A 16,693-nucleotide genomic window follows, 5' to 3' on the forward strand; every position below is an offset into this window, starting at 1 on the left:
TTTAGGGTAGGACAGAGAAATACAGTTAGGTACCTTTGGTCTCAAAAAGTTTTTACGTGTACAAATAAGGTGGGGCAAAAGTAGGTTTACAGTTGTTCATTTGGTAAATAATGCATTAATAAATAATACAAGAATAAACTGTTTTGCATACTCACAAGTGTAAACCTACTATTGCCCTTCCCTATAAACTGCTTTTATCAATGAAAACAAATACAAGACCAACAAACTACACACATGCTCATTCTGCAAGCCGAATGTAAATGACACATTTAAGCCTTTGGTTTACGGAACCATTTCAGGATCGTCTTAGTGACATGGGTCTCACATACCTCATTGGGGGGGGGGGGCACAAAGGGAAAACCTGTGATGAAAATACATGTTGCAATGGATAAACCTGCTTTGGGGGGCTGGATCCATGTGGTTGAAGAGTCAGCCACGTGGAGAGCCATGAGAAGATGGGCACAGCCAAGGGGCCCGCACTCTGGTCCTAAGAGGAAGTGGCGGTGCCTGACAAGAAAGACCAGCCTGGTCCAGCTAGGCCCGTTGGCCCACTGTAACTGGGGTGGGCAGCTGGACAGGCGTGAGCCGAGCAAGGGCTCCAGGCCAGACACAGAAGGTCACTAGGATGGAAATCCCCCGGGGCCTAACAACGGGCAACACTGAGAAAGCAAGGATCACACCTCCAGGGTGACCTTTCCTCCACTAGCACACTGCTGTTTGTGCAGTCCAGATCAGTGATTTTCAACTGCTGGTATGCCAGAAAGTTCTTGTTGGTCCACGTTAACTCCTTCTCAGACCAGCACAAAATTGCTGGTGGGACAGACTCCAATCAGACCACCTGATTTCATATAGCTGGTCATGTGGTTCACACCCACCCTGACCTTTCCTCCCTGGCATGTTGCTAGTCGTGTGAGTTAAACCCCCTTAGCAGGAGAGTGAACAAAGGGGCCGCAGAATAGCACTGAAGCATTAAAACCCCTAGGGATAACACTTGGGCCTCAGTTGTATTTCATTCAGCTCTAGGCCCAGAAAAGCAGCAAAACCAGGCAAGAGATGCCACAGCTAACCTCAGGACCAGCTGCATTGACTAATGACCCCTGGCAATGGCCAATCAGTGGAGACCAGGACCCTTCAAGGACACACCTGGAGAGCTGATGCAGATTCTACTGAGATCCTCTCCTGAGACCTCCCCAAAGTCTCCTCCCTTAAAAGCGCTCACAATGGAGGACCCATGAGCTCTCCTTCCAGAGCATGGCTGTGCCCTGCCCCTCCCCCCCCTCCCCCAAGGTGTGTCTCTCCTAAGCTCTCCTGCTTTTGCCTTTGTAACTTGTTTCCTAAAGCCCATTTCCTCTACCTCTGTGACTTTCTAAACAAACTTTCATATTTTGAGTCTTGGCTCTGAATTCTTTCCTAGCCAAACTCAAGTACAAGGTTGTTGAAGCAGGGCCGTCTGACCCGCCAGTCTACCACCTGGTGCCATTCTCATCCTCACCGCCACCCACATAACTACTTAGATGTTACTCTCAGAGCACCAAAGGCCACTGGAGGGTCTCAGCCCTCTTCCATCTCAGTGTGTGCTGGTTGAAAGAATACCTAAGAAAGCTCCCAGACAGGTTTTGCTGAGTTTACAGAAGAGTCATGTAATTTCATTTTACCTATCTCTCAACCCTTGGATTTGCCATGTAAAATAAAAAGAATATGTACACTAATCCTACCATTTTTAAAGGTCAAAAGTTTGCACTAAAATCAAATAAATTATTCTAAAACTTCCAAACGTAAAATCACTCATTTCAGAAACTTTCTCATTCTCAAGTGTTCTGATAAACTAAATTTTTGAGTGAGTTTTTTCTGAGAAAATCTTGGAGTAATTCCTTTTTTTTTCTTTTTTATGAAGCTGTGCATCTTATGAAAGGTTTTCCCCCGAGGGTGTTTCAAATATATCTTCATTTCCCACAGAACATGTCTAGGGTGCCTAAAAATTAACTTGCACTTGAAGGGAGCGGAGTTTGCACCCCAAAATCTGTCTCTTTGGGATATTATTTAATGCTGGCTCATTTTAAGAAACAGCAGACATCCCAGAAGCTCTGAAAACCAGGTAGAAATGACCCTTTATAAAGAACATTTACATCTATAAGGGAAATCTCATTCACAAAGGTGTTTCTCTCACTGTCCCAGGAAGAAGAGGATATCTATTAAATACATCTCTAGAAACTGTTCCAGCTGAGAAGGCTCAGACTTAAATCTGCACACAATCTCACCCTGGTTTACTATGCTTTTCCTGGTAACTCCCATAACTGACCCTCCACCCCAACACCTTTAGTGTTTAGCTGAAGGTGGTACTGAGGTGATGCCTTCTGAGTTAACTCAGTGATCCTGGGTCACTTCCATGCATACACGAGCTATACGTTATTAAATTTTAATTTGTTTTTCTCCTGCTAATCTGTCTTATGTCAATTTGATTATCAGAACAGCCAGAAGAAACTTGAAGGGTAAAGGAAAATTCTTCCTCTGCCAGAATGCATTTTCCTGAATCATTCTAACAAAGACATTAATGATGTCAAAATGCTGAGTTTTGAAACAGGACTTCTGTTCTCTTACTAGCCTCATTATTAAAACATGTTTTTTAAGGTTTGTTCATAATAGCCTGGCCATTTTCTATGCTGCCTACTGATTATAAAGAGAAGTAATTTTAAAACCAAAATAGGGCTCTTTCTGAAATATTCAAGAGCTATTACCATCTGGTTTCATATCAGCAATTGGACAGGTCCAAAGTCACTATATTACCAACTAATATAAAAAATAGTTTATATTCCTTCCAAAGAACACATTCCTTTCAAAATACTTCCAAGTCACAAACTTTTAAAGTTCACTTAATTTTTCAAACTATACCAGACACATGAATTTCAACCATAATAACATGTATAATTGATTTAGCACAGATAATTGAGTGATACTGACCAAAAGTAGTTTTATCATTAAGTTCCTTAGAAACTACTAACTTCAGATAAGACAGCATACCTGATTACCTGGAAGCCTATACAAAGTAAAGGGTAACAGTCTTCATTGGTAATGCAGGTACTATGTTAAAATATTAAATCTTTCCAGTTGACTGAAAAACAAAGTGTCCAAAAACTTACACATATCCATTAACCTCATTTCCAAACACAAAAGAGACAACAGCATTTCTTCAGAAGGTGTTCACTAACAACCAGTATCTTATGATTAAAGAGAAAATAGCAGGTGAAATGATAAGACAGGAATTCGGACTGACCCCAGCAATTACAGCTCCAAGATACAATCTCTAGCGTGAGAATGGCTAGGATGATCCAGTTGTCTCAGAAATATTTCAACCATTTATAAAATAAATGAGATCTAAACCTGGTATTGAAACCAGATTCCTTATCATTTTGATTTGATTTGTAGCCTTAGTTTTAAAAATTGTTTCTTAAAATTCTCTACTGAGCCCTGGCCAGTTGGTTCTGTGGTACAGTGTTGGCCCAGCGTGTGGATGTCCTGGATTCAATTCCCAGCCAGGGCTCACAGAAAAGGCAACAATCTGCTTCTCCACCCTTCCCCCTCTCGATTCCCTCCCTCCCTCCCTCCCTCCCTCCCTCCCTTTCTCTCTCTCTCTCTCCTCCTCCTCCTCCCCTCCTGCAGCCATGGCTCAATTAGAGCAAATTGGCCCCCTACGCTGAGGATGGCTCCATGGCCCCCACCACAGGTGCTAAAAAAAGGCTCTGGTTGCAACAGAGCTAGGGCACCAGATGGGCAGAGAGCATCGCCCAGTGGTTGGCTTGCCAGGTGTCTGTGTTAGGGCGCATGCAGGAGTCTGTGTCTGCCTCCCCTCTTCTCACTAAAAAAATAAAATAAAATATAAATTCTCCATTGATTTTTGAGTGAAAGAGAGAAAAGAAGGGAAGGAGAAAGGGAGGGAGAGGGAGAGGGCAAAGGAGAAGAAAAGAGAGAGGAAGGGAAGGAGAGGGAGAGGGGGGGAAGGAGTTGAGGGGGGATGAGGGGGAAAAGGGGAGAGGGAAGAGAAGGGGAGAGGGAGGAGAGGGGGAGAGGAAGGAGAGGAGAGAGAGGAGGGAGAAGGGGGAGGGGGAGAGGAGGAGAGGGAAGAGGGAAGAGGGAGGAGAGGAGGAGAGGGGATGAGGGGGAGAGGAGGAGAGGGAAGAGGGAGGAGGGGAGGAGAGGAGGAGAGGAGGAGAGGGGATGAGGGGGAGAGGAAAGAGAGGGGAAGAAGGGAGAGAGGAGGAAGAGGGGAGAGAAGAGGGAGAGGAAGAAGAAGAGGCTGAGGGGGGAGAGGGGATAGGGGGAGAGGGGATGAAGGGGGAGAGAGGATGGTGGGAAAGAGGGGGGGAGAGGAGAAAAGGGAGAGGAGAGAAAGGAAGGAGAGGGGGAGAAGGGGGAGGGAGAGGAGAGATGGGGAGAAAGGGAGGGGGAGGGGGAAAAGGGAAGAGAGGTTGAGAGGGAAGAGAAGGGGAGAGGGCGAGAGGGGGAGAGGGAATGAGGGGGGAGGGGGGAAGAGGGGATGAGGGGGGAGGGGGGAGGGGGAGGGGGAATGAGGGTGTGGGGGGGAGAGGGGCAGAGGGGATGAGGGGAGAAGGGATGAGGGGGGAGGGAGGAGAAAGGGGAGAGGGGAGGGGGAGGGGGAGAGGGGATGGGGAGAGGGAGAAAGGGAGAGAGAGAGGGGGGAAGAGAGGGAGAGGGGGAGATGGAAAGTGAGGGGGAGAGAAACATTGATTCGTTGTTTCACTTAGTTGTTCCATTTAGTTGTGCACTCATTGGTTGCTTCTCATATGTGCCCTGACTAGGGATCAAACCTGTGACCTCAGTGAACCTGGACAACACTCTACCCACTGAGAAGTTTCCCTCTGCACGTTTAAGACCTTAGCCTTTCCCTTTGAGAATCACTAACGTCTGAGACAGTAAGTACAAGACAACAGCCAGGTCCTGACTAATGTTTACAAGGTTTGAAAGTCTGGCAGCTCCTGAGCCCTAAAGTGAAAGGACACCGTCAGCTACCTCTCCATGAAACCAGACAGAAGGACACCAAAGCTGACCCCAGAGCTGTCCTCAAGACCTGAAGAAATGACTTTCTACCCTTACCTCACCTTCAACCAGTCAGCAATGAAACAAGTCCCCCAAGCCCCTAATCCATGTGTCTGTGTGATTCTGCCCGTATAGAGCCTACTTGTTACCTGCCTTCCCGGAGCCGGGTCTTTCAGAGCAGTGGTCCCCAACCTTTTCTGAGCCACGGACAGGTTTAATGTCAGAAAATATTTTCACAGACCGGCCTTTAGGGTTGGACAGATAAATGTATCACGTGACCAAGACAAGCGTCAAGAGTGAGTCTTAGCCTGACCAGGCGGTGGTGCAGTGGATAGAGCGTCGGACTGGGATGCGGAGGACCCGGGTTTGAGACCTCGAGGTCACCAGCTTGAGTGCTGGCTCATCTGGTTTGAGCAAAAGCCCACCAGCTTGAACCCGAGTTTGCTGGGTCCAACAAGGGGTTACTCAGTCTGCTGAAGGCCTGCGGTCAAGGCACATATGAGAAAGCAATCAATGAACAACTACGGTGTTGCAACGCGCAATGAAAAACTAATGATTGATGCTTCTCATCTCTCTCCGTTCCTGTCTGTCTGTCCCTGTCTATCCCTCTCTCTGACTCACTCTCTGTCTCTGTAAAAAATACATAAATAAATAAATAAAATTTAAAAAAAAAAGAGTGAGTCTTAGACGGATGAAACAGAGGGAATCTGGTCATTTTTTAAAAATAAAACATCGTTCAGACTTAAATATAAATAAAAAGAAAATAATGTAAGTTATTTATTCTTTCTCTGTGGACCGGTACCAAATGGCTCACGGACCAGTAGCGGTCCACAGCCCGGGGGTTGAGGACCACTGTTTTAGAGCACAGGCTCGCTCGAAGCCCGGACTAACAACAATCCCAATCCTTTCTCCACTGCAGACTTGCTCGTTCATCTTCTGGCCAGTGCATGCAGGCAGGTGGACCCAGGGTTTGTTTAGGACAGTGCCTAAACAAAACTTCGGATAAATTGTATTTCTAAGAAACGTTTTTCTAAGAAATTATTTTCCTTCCATGTAAAAAAAAAGTTTTAAAACTACATCTGTTAACTCATTTAACAATCTTGAGGACTGTTTGCTCTGCCTGCCCCCAAAGAGATGGCAAACCATCCTGCAGTGACAAGGCGTGGCGACAAACACGGTCTTCTCTTCACCATGACTGTCACCCCTGCCGACACACATGTGCCGGCACACACGCCAAAGACTCCTCTGCCACCTCAAACATGGCCATGGTGGAACTTTATAGCAATTCTCTTTCAAAATATTAACTGAATCAAGCTGACCATTTCATTGGATTTCATTTCATCCCATCTCTCTATCAACCACTTCCTTGAAGAATAAGACTGGGACGCCTTCTGACATGTATTTTAAAAAATACATTCGCTATTTATGAGACATAAAATTTTCCCTTAGGTCATAACTTAAACATAACTTCAAAAGGCAACTTACATTGCTTAATCCCTATTGATTTTCTTACCATTCAAAACTATGAAAAGGATTGATCAAAAGTGTGTCAACATGTAAATTATGCTTTACAATGGATTTTAAACATTTCCTATTACAAATAATTAGGAAACTAAAGGGTAAAACCAACAACCTAACAACACAGAGACCACCCCAAGGGTTTAAAATGAAAAACACACACAATATAGCCACACTGTATAGTTAAAGTAAGGAAAAATATAGTTTGTCTACATTTTCTGTTTAACTAAACCAAAACAGTTAAAGGCAACTTGGGAACAAATAGAACGTACTGCAGAAGACAATTAAGATCACGATATTATATGGCAATGCCAACATTTTATAGGCAAGAAGTTAGAGTATTTTACTTAAATATTTCAATACTATGGGAAAAAAAGGCGCTCCCCCTCTAATTTCCCCCAGGAGCGTCTCCTTGCCCCTCTCATTCTCCTAAGCTCTAAGGGACCCATAGGACTTGCAATCGGGGAGCAGTGAGCAGCAGCAGCTTGCCCCAGGCTAAGCCCCTGAACCTGCCTCCAAGGCCCCTTTCCTCTGACTTTCCTACTACACGGCCAATAAATTCTTCCTTTACTTGCTGCACACTTTGTCTCTTGACTGAATCCTTTCTCTCAAGAGGACAAGGATCGAGGTCTTGTTGTTTTATGGTAACATTAAGATAAAAACTCCTAAATGAAAGCAAGTCATGGCAGTAACCAAGTCCTAAACCCATAGCTTCCTTGACAAACATCAGGCTTTATCTCAAGTGAATCTGTCTCTTGTCTCTTCTGCATCTAAGATAACGTACCTTTTGAAATGTCAGAGTAATCCCCTTTTCCCATACCCTCAGGGACACCCACTGCACAGCAGCACAAGACCACAGAGCCCCTCATTGTTACCTTCTTGTCCACATACCACCTCTACGTGTGTAAATGGTAACTAACCTGTGCCCAACAATATGTGTGCCTCTCCATTTTACTTTTATCCAATCTCCAGGATCTCCCCACTGCGCTTTCTCTGGCCTCCCTAATCTCCACCAATGAATCTCATCGCCCCTCCCCTTATACCGCCTTCTTTGATTCTAATGTATAAAATAAGCTGTAAAACTGCCATTCTCTGAGGCATTTTCTCAATTCGTTGAGACTTTGCATCCTGGCTACTGTCATCAGTGTGAGGTCGGTTGGCAATGGGGAAAGGTCACGTTAGGAACCAGGCCCAGGAACTTAGGCTGGAACTGCCCACACCCGTGCGCACCAAAAGAAACTTCCCAGGATCCTTTTGAAAAAGCACGACTGTTCGTCAGCCAATGAAATTTCGCCAGGTCATATCAACCCGACCACCTTAACAACGCTATAAATTATCCCCAGGCAGATCCCACCCCCTGCAACTTCTCTGACCCCTGTCTCCCGGACCAGAGAACCTCCTCTGAGAAGTGCTGTACTAAATAAAGCTTTTGCTTATCCATACTTGGTGACTACGCCCTTCCTTCTTCCTCGGAGGGGAAAATACCTTACAATCACTTTGATTCAAATATACTTTTTTCCAAATAAATTCTTATAAGACTTTTTCTTAGGCTGGGCACCCTTGTTGACAAAAACTTGCTACAACAAAGGGATAAAAAAGATTGAAAAAGAAAAAGAAAAACTCTTTCACAAAGCAACATTCTAATTCCATGTGCATTAGGCAGCAGTCTTTTCCTTTTAAAGGAAATTAAATTTTCAAGATAATCCAACTGGCCAGGCATAATATATGAAATCAAAATTTCCTCATAATTTTTCCCTATCATGAGATTAGGTACACTGAATTTAGTATTATTTTCCCAAAGGAAGGACAATCTCAATATTTCTTCACATTCAGGTCTCCATTAAACACCCCACATGATAAAAGTGGTAAGAACTCTATTAGGCACAGGGACACATCTGAATGACTGTTATTCTGTTTGTGAACCACCTCCCTTCATTCCTGGCCTCTTTCCTTACATATGTAAATTACGGTGTCAGATGGGAGCCTACCAACAGCCACCACAACCAAATTATCCTCCGGGGAGATCCAACGGGCTTATTATTCTTGTTTCAGGATAAAAAGAGGAGAGGAAGCAGCAGCTATTTTCAGGAATTATAATTCCTCTTGATTAGATTTCTGGCTCACTGCTAAATGTTGATACCCTAAGATGCATTACCCTCTGCTTCTAAATGTTTAGCTTTTTTTTGTGAGCCAAAATACAATACAATGTTTCCAATATAAATTGCTTAAAGTAATATATGCCTAATTTTGCCAGGAGCTTTGGTCAAATTCTAATATTCCCTCCTAGGAGCCAACATCAACTTCAAGCAGCAGATCGAACTGTGCAGGATAGAATTTTAAACAACACAGAGTCCTGTCTTCCAGCAGGCACAGTCCTTTTCTCTCCTACCCTGAAGGTTGTCACATATGACACTTTATATACTTACCACTTAAATTATAGATCTTTTATTAAGGCAATAACCTAATCACAAAATGCATTCCTGTTTTCCCCCAGCACTAAAAAACCCTGGTTTCTACCAAGCTGAAGCTGAATGCCACAGCGTAAGCTTGTGAATTGTTGCATCACCAATAAGAATAAACAGCACGTGGGCATTTCCATAAGCTGCAAATGTGAGCTGAGAAAACGCATGTCAGAGGGCTTAATAACCCGCCAAATGGGATAACCCGTAGGTGCAAAGTGATCCATTGCCTTAGTTTTTCTTGATTGTAATGTTTTTGTTTCTGTAGCCACTGAAAACTTGAAAGAGGACCCCTTTACTTTTCTTTCATAAAAAATAGGTGCCCGTGATTTTATTCTGAACCTTACACAGATACAACCTGGGGAAAGGAGAAAATGTACTACAACATCTCACTCATCGGATTGCATTGGGCTCAAAATATGAATCTCAAGAACATACATTCGTCCTGTCAGCCCAGGCTGCAGGCATCCACCAGGAGAATACTTCCACTGTTCAGCTGGCAGTGGAGTAGACTTCCACAAACGCACTCACAGGTGAGAGCCACGCCTCCCAAGCACCGCCCTCCATTTCTTCTTTTTTTTTTTAATTTTTATTTTATTTTATTTTTTTATTTACGTTTTACAGAGACAGAGTCAGAGAGAGGGATAGACAGGGACGGACAGACAGACAGGGAATGGAGAGAAATGAGAAGCATCAATCATCAGTTTTTTGTTGTGACACCTTAGTTGTTCACTGACTGCTTTCTCATATGTGCCTTGACTGCGGGCCTTTCAGCAGACCGAGTAACCCCTTGCTGGAGCCAGTGACCTTGGGTGCAAGCTGGTGAGCTTTTTGCTCAAACCAGATGAGCGCACGCTCAAGCTGGCGACCTCGGGGTCTCGAATCTGGGTCCTCTGCATCCCAGTCCAACACTCTATCCACTGAGCCACCACCTGGTCTGGTCAGGCCCTCCATTTCTTCTTAACCACTCCTTCCCTCCTCAAAGGAGAGAAGTCATTGTACTAATTCATAAGTACCCTGACTATCCAACTATCAAAAAAAAAATTCACTCATCAATAACAGTCAGCTAAAAGCAAAAGTGCACCCCACAGGAGTCCGAGAATGAAACAGGCCACCTGGGCACACGCTGACGGGCGAGACTCCGGTACTCACTGAAGGCAGCCACCGCCAGGGCCAGCGTCACAATGATGGAGAACCAGGAGACCCACAATGCCTTCTTCCTGTAGTTCTGGGCTTCGTGAGGTTTTAGTCGAGTGCTGCTTTCTAGTAAGCCTGGCAAAACAAGGCAACAAGAAGTTAGGTGTTTCCTCATTAAGAAACCCACAGCCAGAGCCACACTTTCTTATCCAAGGAAAACTGACAGCCCTTGGGCTGAGATGTGGTTTAACAATTAGGAAAGTTCACATGGAAATCAGGCTTTCCGGCCCAGAGTCTCTTGAAAAGATCAGAGGCCCTGGCAATATCTAGCATGTGTTCCAGAAGGATAGCAGCAGCTGTCTTCTTTATAAGGACCCTGCAGACCCCACCACTCCCTGACCTGCTTTATGAACTCACCCATCCGCCCTGCCCCCGGGTTCACTAGCTTGGCTCACACAGGTGCTGCTCCTTCTAACACCCTTTTGGTTGGAAAACAACATGAATAGCCCACATTTAGTTAGCCATTCAGGCTCCTCAGCTGTGGGCACTGATTTGCATTAATCCACCTGCAAGGTCCCAAATGGTGGGCTGGGTTTTGCCCAAAGCAATGAGTCATGGAATACAAATGCCCTCACTGCTCCCTCATGACAGTTAGCAGGCAAAGGACCATTTCTCTTTAACCACCACCACCAAAAGCCAACATGTCATATTTTCTTCTCTCATCTTTCTCTCCATAGTATCTATCCCTTTGTATGAGGCTTATGTCAGAACATTCTTAGAAAATTAAACTGGGCCCTGGACAGTTGGCTCAGTGGTAGAGCGTCACCAGGCATGTGGGTGTCCCAGGTTAGATTCCCACACAGGAGAAGTGACCATCTGCTTCTCCACCCTCCCCCACCCTCCTTCACTCTTTCTCTTCTCTTCCTACAGCCATGGCTCGATTGGTTTGAGCACATTGGCCCAGGTGCTGAGGATGGTTCTGTGGAGGCTCTGCCTCAGGTGCTAAAAATAGCTCGGTTGCGAGCATGGCCACAGATGGGCAGAATATTGGCTCCAGATGGTAGTCACTGGGTGGATTCAGGACAGGGCACATGCAGGAATCTATCTCCCTCTCTCTCACTTGCAATTGAAGAAAAAAAAAGAGAATATTAAACTGGGGGTAAATTTGCTAAAAGTATAAGTAGCTTTCCAGATAGGCCATGTGTAAGAAAGTTTGATTTTTGTCTTCTAGGCTTTCAATGTTGAGAGTCCTTGACAACAGAAATTCATGACTCCCAGGCAATGCCCAAGCTTCAACTGCCTTGGGTTATCGATCATCTTCAGTATGATCCCAATTTACATTTTTTTCTCCTTTGAAAGCAGATCACATATAGCATCTCTCTGTTGCAAATAGAACCAAATTCTCAGCCAAGCATTCTACCTGAAAGGAGCTTATCCTACACCTTTCACGGGTGGGGCAGCTCATCACAACAGCTCCATAGATGAACAAATTGGTCGTCAAAGCTCAGGGACCATTTGTAAATTATTGCACAGTGTCTGACAAAGCACCTACGCATCATGTAAAAGGCACTGACTGTCTTATTAGACCAACTGGGCACCACACTAAGCCTCTGGTTGCCAAAAGCTATGTCCTGTTCAAAAATTATAGCAAGGGCCCTGGTAAAACTTCTCAGTTCTATTTACTACCCAGACTCAAGCACTCTGAACAAGTTCTGAACAAAGCAAGAGGAAATATCGAGAAGGTTACTTAGTGAGCCCAGTTTATGGCTTAGCAATTTTTAAATAATGAAATCTGTAGACTTACACAGGTCCAAATGATAGATAAGATTGCTAACGGTAGGTTTAAGCACCATCTCCATGACCTCACTGTGAAAATCTCCCCAAAGCTTCCTTAATAAATGAATGCACTTGGAAGGGAAACTTCTCTTGTCAAATTCTGCCCTAGGTACAAGAGATTTCAAATTCAAATCCCTGTCTACTTCTTTCTGTCCCTTTGTCTACACCTTCTCTAGCTGCTGAAGACACCCTATTCAAATTCTCGGCTATAATCTACTTGTGTCCAGTTAAAGCCAGAACCTAGAATAAGTAGGTCCCACACACTCCCAATAATTTCTTTCCCCTTTCCCAAATGATATAAAAATCTTCCTTTCATCTTGGTAAATTGATTTTCAGCAGTGATACTATAACAGTTAAGTCCTTACTCAAATATGCAGTTCATTTGCTGGGTACTGTGACTGTAACAATCTCAAGAGTTTTATCTATTGGGGGGAAAACAAGGTTCCTTTTAGAAGTAGATTTAATTTTCTAAGAGAAACAGGATGATCTGCTTTTTCCATTCTGCCACATAGCAGGTTTCCTTCCAAAGTCAGTTGTTTCCAGTGATATGATTGACTACACAGACCAGTCTACATACTTCACCCCTCCGTGGGCCAGCACTCCTTTGAAGGGGTTTGGGATCACAGACCACAGAGGCTAGACTGCCTGCGAAGGGGAGGCACCTGGGTCCTCTCACGAGTAGGACTGGTGGTCCCAACCCAGATCTGGTCCTTTGTGTGCCTCCCCCGTGAGATTCTAAATTAAAACACTGCAGTGAATGCAATGAGAAGACTGTCCATGGCAGGAGGAACTTTCCCATCTCTATTCAACCTTTGTTATTTCCTACTAGTTTTCCTCTCTAAAAATACAGCCAATATCAAGAATGCAAACTTTCCACTCCTCAAAGGAAATGGAGTATAAGTACCTACGAAAACCCAGCTCATAAACAGCCTGCACAGGTACCTCTATCTCTGCTCCCATGTTGTCTGAATATACATGCACAAGCCATGCAGATGTGGTGAGACCTTCTAAAGTTTTCAAGAAGCTGTGCTTCCAAGGTAGGAGAAAGGCAGCACAGCCAACAGAAGCTAAGGCAGGCCTCAGATAGTTGGCCTCTATATCTAAACATCTAATCTCACTCAAATTTCACTTATTTGTAGTTTGGGCCAGGCAGCATAAAGCTTGTATTAATGAAGGACTGATACCTTATTATTTAAGGTGGAGAGGTTGAAGCTACCAGGCATTTCCATGCTAGTATGAATTAGTTCTAATTGCTTCTCCTAAAAAATCATGCTTGGATTCTCTGAAGAGGAATATTCATTAGATGGGAAGGTAGTGGGAAATGCATATAACACTCAAGGCTAGGCTGGGCCCTAAGTCTTGAAGCAGAATGGGAAAACACTTGTGGAAAGGAGAGTAGGTAATAAAGGGGAGAAGGTGAAAACACCTCAGACAAATGTGGCCTATATTTTGTGTGTTTAGTCCCTAAAGGTCTTGGACCACAGAGCTCTTGCTCCCTGAATCACCAGGCTCAGCCAGATGACATTGCAGTTATTGACATTATGAGCTAGCTAGGCCCATATCACTAAGAGAAAAATACCTTTGAATTCCCAAAGCAAAAGATTATAAAGTGAGCCTTTGATCAGAGTCAGAAGCAGTCTGCAACAGGGTCCTGAGAGTTCAGAAGAAATTAGGACAAGAGAGAAAGCCAAACAGAGGTACACATCCAGGGTACCCAACCCTCACAGGCCCTATAGGTATTTAGGCCTAGAAGCAAGCAAGCAAGCCAGGCATGATGGAGAGACTCACAGCAGTAACTGCTAAGGCTTCTTCCCCCAAATCCTCTCGCCATCAGAAGGAAGGCAGCAGCGCTGGAACCATTCCCAAGGTATACAACAATCAATATGGGAAAAGGCATCTCCATGAAGAAAAATAACAGACACAGAATACCTAATAAACCTCCCCAGGTAAGCTTCTGGTTTATTTAATAAAGGTGACGCATACATCAGAAACTTTGGTATCAGGAATAAACAAAAGAATGGCACACTTTCAGCTTTCAAAGCCACCCAGCACTGGGTTCTTTGGGGGAAAGGGTTCCTCCTAACAGAGAGGCTGTGTGTGGTATGCAAAGCTTTCACAAAGTGAGTTTATGAACAGTGAACGCTTTCATATTATAATATAATGGAAAATGAAATTCAGTAGACCAATGGAAAAAAAAACCTTAACTATGAATTCAGATGGGCTTTTTACACTTGAGTATGAGCTACAAAATGAATCTAAATATTAACTCACCCTAGCAGGGTTTTTTTTGCTCTTACAGATGACCTGCAATGCTACAAAAAATAAGCTCAGCCCAGGGTTCTGTCTTTCTTCAATACCAAATTTTTATATGCTACAACATTACTTGCAAAGGGAAAGGTAATGGACACCACGAATAATAAAATGGACAGGTCTTGTTGGGTGCTTGTGAGGTCACCAATCATCAACTGTAAAATGACGGCCAGTTATGTGAGAAACCGCAACCCAGGTGCCCAACTCTGTTGCAACTGGAGTGGCTCCAAGTCTCGCCTAGCTCCCTGCCGATTCTCAGGGAACTGCCGTTTCCATGTCATTCTCTTTCACAGGCTTACGGTTTAAATTTTTCTAAGAGAGAAGAAGAGATCGTGCATCTGCACACTAAACGGGAATAAAAATGTACAGGAGATACTAAGAATAGGACAGAAACCTGCTAAGACTAAAATATAAAGATCCGCCACGGCCAACAAAAAAAATAAGGCGCCCAAGTAAAGGGGGTGGAAGTGGCGATGCGCCGGCTCCCCCTGAAAGGTATGGTTTGCAAGAATCCCGCTTCGGCCACTCACCGGTTTTAGCAAAACCACTGATCTTTTTGAGGGGGCCCATCAGGATTTGGATTCAGCAGGAAGCAGAAAAGATATAAACGTGGCCAAGAGCAAGGCTTCGAGCGGAAAGGAAACGAGGGAGGGAGGGAAAAGGGGAGGTAGGAGAGAGACACGGGGATAGGCAGGGAGTCTCCGGGGTTTACTGCGGGCAACTCAAAGGAGAGTCGGCTATCGCTCCGCTACCGGTCGGAAGACAGGGTTTGGTCTCCTGGAGAAGGGACGTTTGCGAGGTTCCAGGCCACTGTCCTGGGAGCGATTCTGAAGGGGGTGGGGCCGTGTGCTCTGGGAACCGCCAGGTTTCATCAGCATTCATCCAGATGAGATTGGTGGCCCAAGCCCAGGTGTCCCAGTCCTGCGCCCTCACCATCAGACCCGCCTCCACCCCTGTTAAGTGGATCCCCTGTATCTGGAGGCTGGAGGCCGCCGGACTTCCCTTCGCCGGGGCGGGCGGCCCGCGGCCGCCGAGGAACTCCTCAGGGCTAACCCCGCAAAGGGAAGTTACCCCGCAGCCGCTGTAGGTCGGAGGGGACTCGGGAAGGAGGACGCACAGAGCCCTGGTCCCTCCCAGCTGAGCGGGGACCGCGGCCCCTCTGGAGCGCTCGGCCCAGAAAGCAAAAACCGCCTCCGGCAAACTTTTCTAGTGGGCGCCGGAGGCGCAGGGGCTGCGGCGGCGCTGGCTGAGAGGAGGGCGCGGGCCCCTGCGGGCTTCCCCGGGAGGCAGCCGGTTCCCAGTCCCGAGGCGGCGCCGGCCGCGAGAGGTGAGGCTGCCGCTCTGCCTCCGCGCCGCCACCGGGCAGTCCCTATCCGCGCCCACCCCGCGCGGGAGTGCGGAGGCGCGGGGCAGGGGCCGGGCCGGGGTCGAAGCACCGGGCGGGGCGCGCTCACCTCGATCTTCCAGCCCGTCGCTGAACTGGCCGCTCTGGCTGATCCGCAGCTGCTGCCCTTCGTCGGGCTGCGGCGGCTCGCGCACCGGGGAGCTCAGCGGGCCGGGGCCTGCGGCCAAGGGCGCGTGGCCCCGGGGCGGCGGCGGCGGCGGGACGGCGGGGCCCGGAGAGCTGCGGCGCTCGCAGCCCGCGGCCGTCTCCATGGCGCGGGGCGGCGGATCGCAACGGCGGCGACGAGGGCAGCGGGGACTCGAGTCAGAAGCGCCAGGCGCCGCGGCTTGGAGCGGGCGGAGGGACCGACGGACAGCGCCAAGAGGCAGGGCTAACGGGCACGGAGGACTGGAGGTGCGCCGGCCGGGGGGCGGGGGCGCGGGGGCGCCGCGCGGCGGGCGGCGGGGGCCGCGTCGTCGCCGCCGCGCTCCGCCCCCGAGGGCAGGTGCTGGCTGCAGGGACCCGCCCCGAGGCCCCGGCGCCGGAACCCGCGCACCCGGACCCTTGTGGAGAGAGGGATTCGGCGGGGCCCGTCGCCTGGAGACTCCAGGGAACTGCTGCGGCGCCGGGCGGCACCGGCCGGGCCGGGTAAGGGTGTCGCGGGAGACCCGCCGCACCCGCGCTGCGCGATGGTGCCCGCAGGGGAACCCCCTCGGGCTTGGGTTCCTCTGCCGTCCGGGAAGCCAGCGGCCCCTCTTGGGCAGCGTCCTAATATAGCATCTTTCTCTTTCAGGGCTGCACGGGCTTCGGGGGCTGTGCGGAGGCTCCGCCTGGGCTGCCATCCTCGCCGCCCATCCCGAGAAAACGAGGTGTACGTGCCCCCAAGCCCGTCTGTCCCCGACCTCCTCTAGAAGCTTTGATCGCCCTCCCAGTGTTCTCTTCAGCACCGACTTAAGGGACCGAAGTGTCCTTGGGACCACTGGCGCTCTGGAAGATG

General features: G+C 47.3%; 1 protein-coding gene across 1 annotated transcript in view; it reads right to left on the bottom strand.

Moving 5' to 3' along the window:
* Positions 1 to 16,126, bottom strand: part of TMEM163 (transmembrane protein 163) — a 311,155-nt gene extending 295,029 nt beyond the window's left edge. Inside the window, exons 1-2 of the mRNA XM_066346321.1 lie at positions 15,767 to 16,126; positions 10,182 to 10,301 (exon numbers count right to left, since the gene is read on the bottom strand). Coding sequence (XP_066202418.1) covers positions 10,182 to 10,301; positions 15,767 to 15,968 — 322 coding nt within the window. The 5' untranslated portion in view covers positions 15,969 to 16,126. The remainder of the gene's footprint in view (positions 1 to 10,181; positions 10,302 to 15,766) is intronic.
* Between the last annotated feature and the right edge of the window lie 567 nt (positions 16,127 to 16,693).

The sequence above is a fragment of the Saccopteryx leptura genome, chromosome 7, assembly GCF_036850995.1.
Source record: "Saccopteryx leptura isolate mSacLep1 chromosome 7, mSacLep1_pri_phased_curated, whole genome shotgun sequence".
In the NCBI taxonomy this organism is placed as follows: Eukaryota; Metazoa; Chordata; class Mammalia; order Chiroptera; family Emballonuridae; genus Saccopteryx; species Saccopteryx leptura.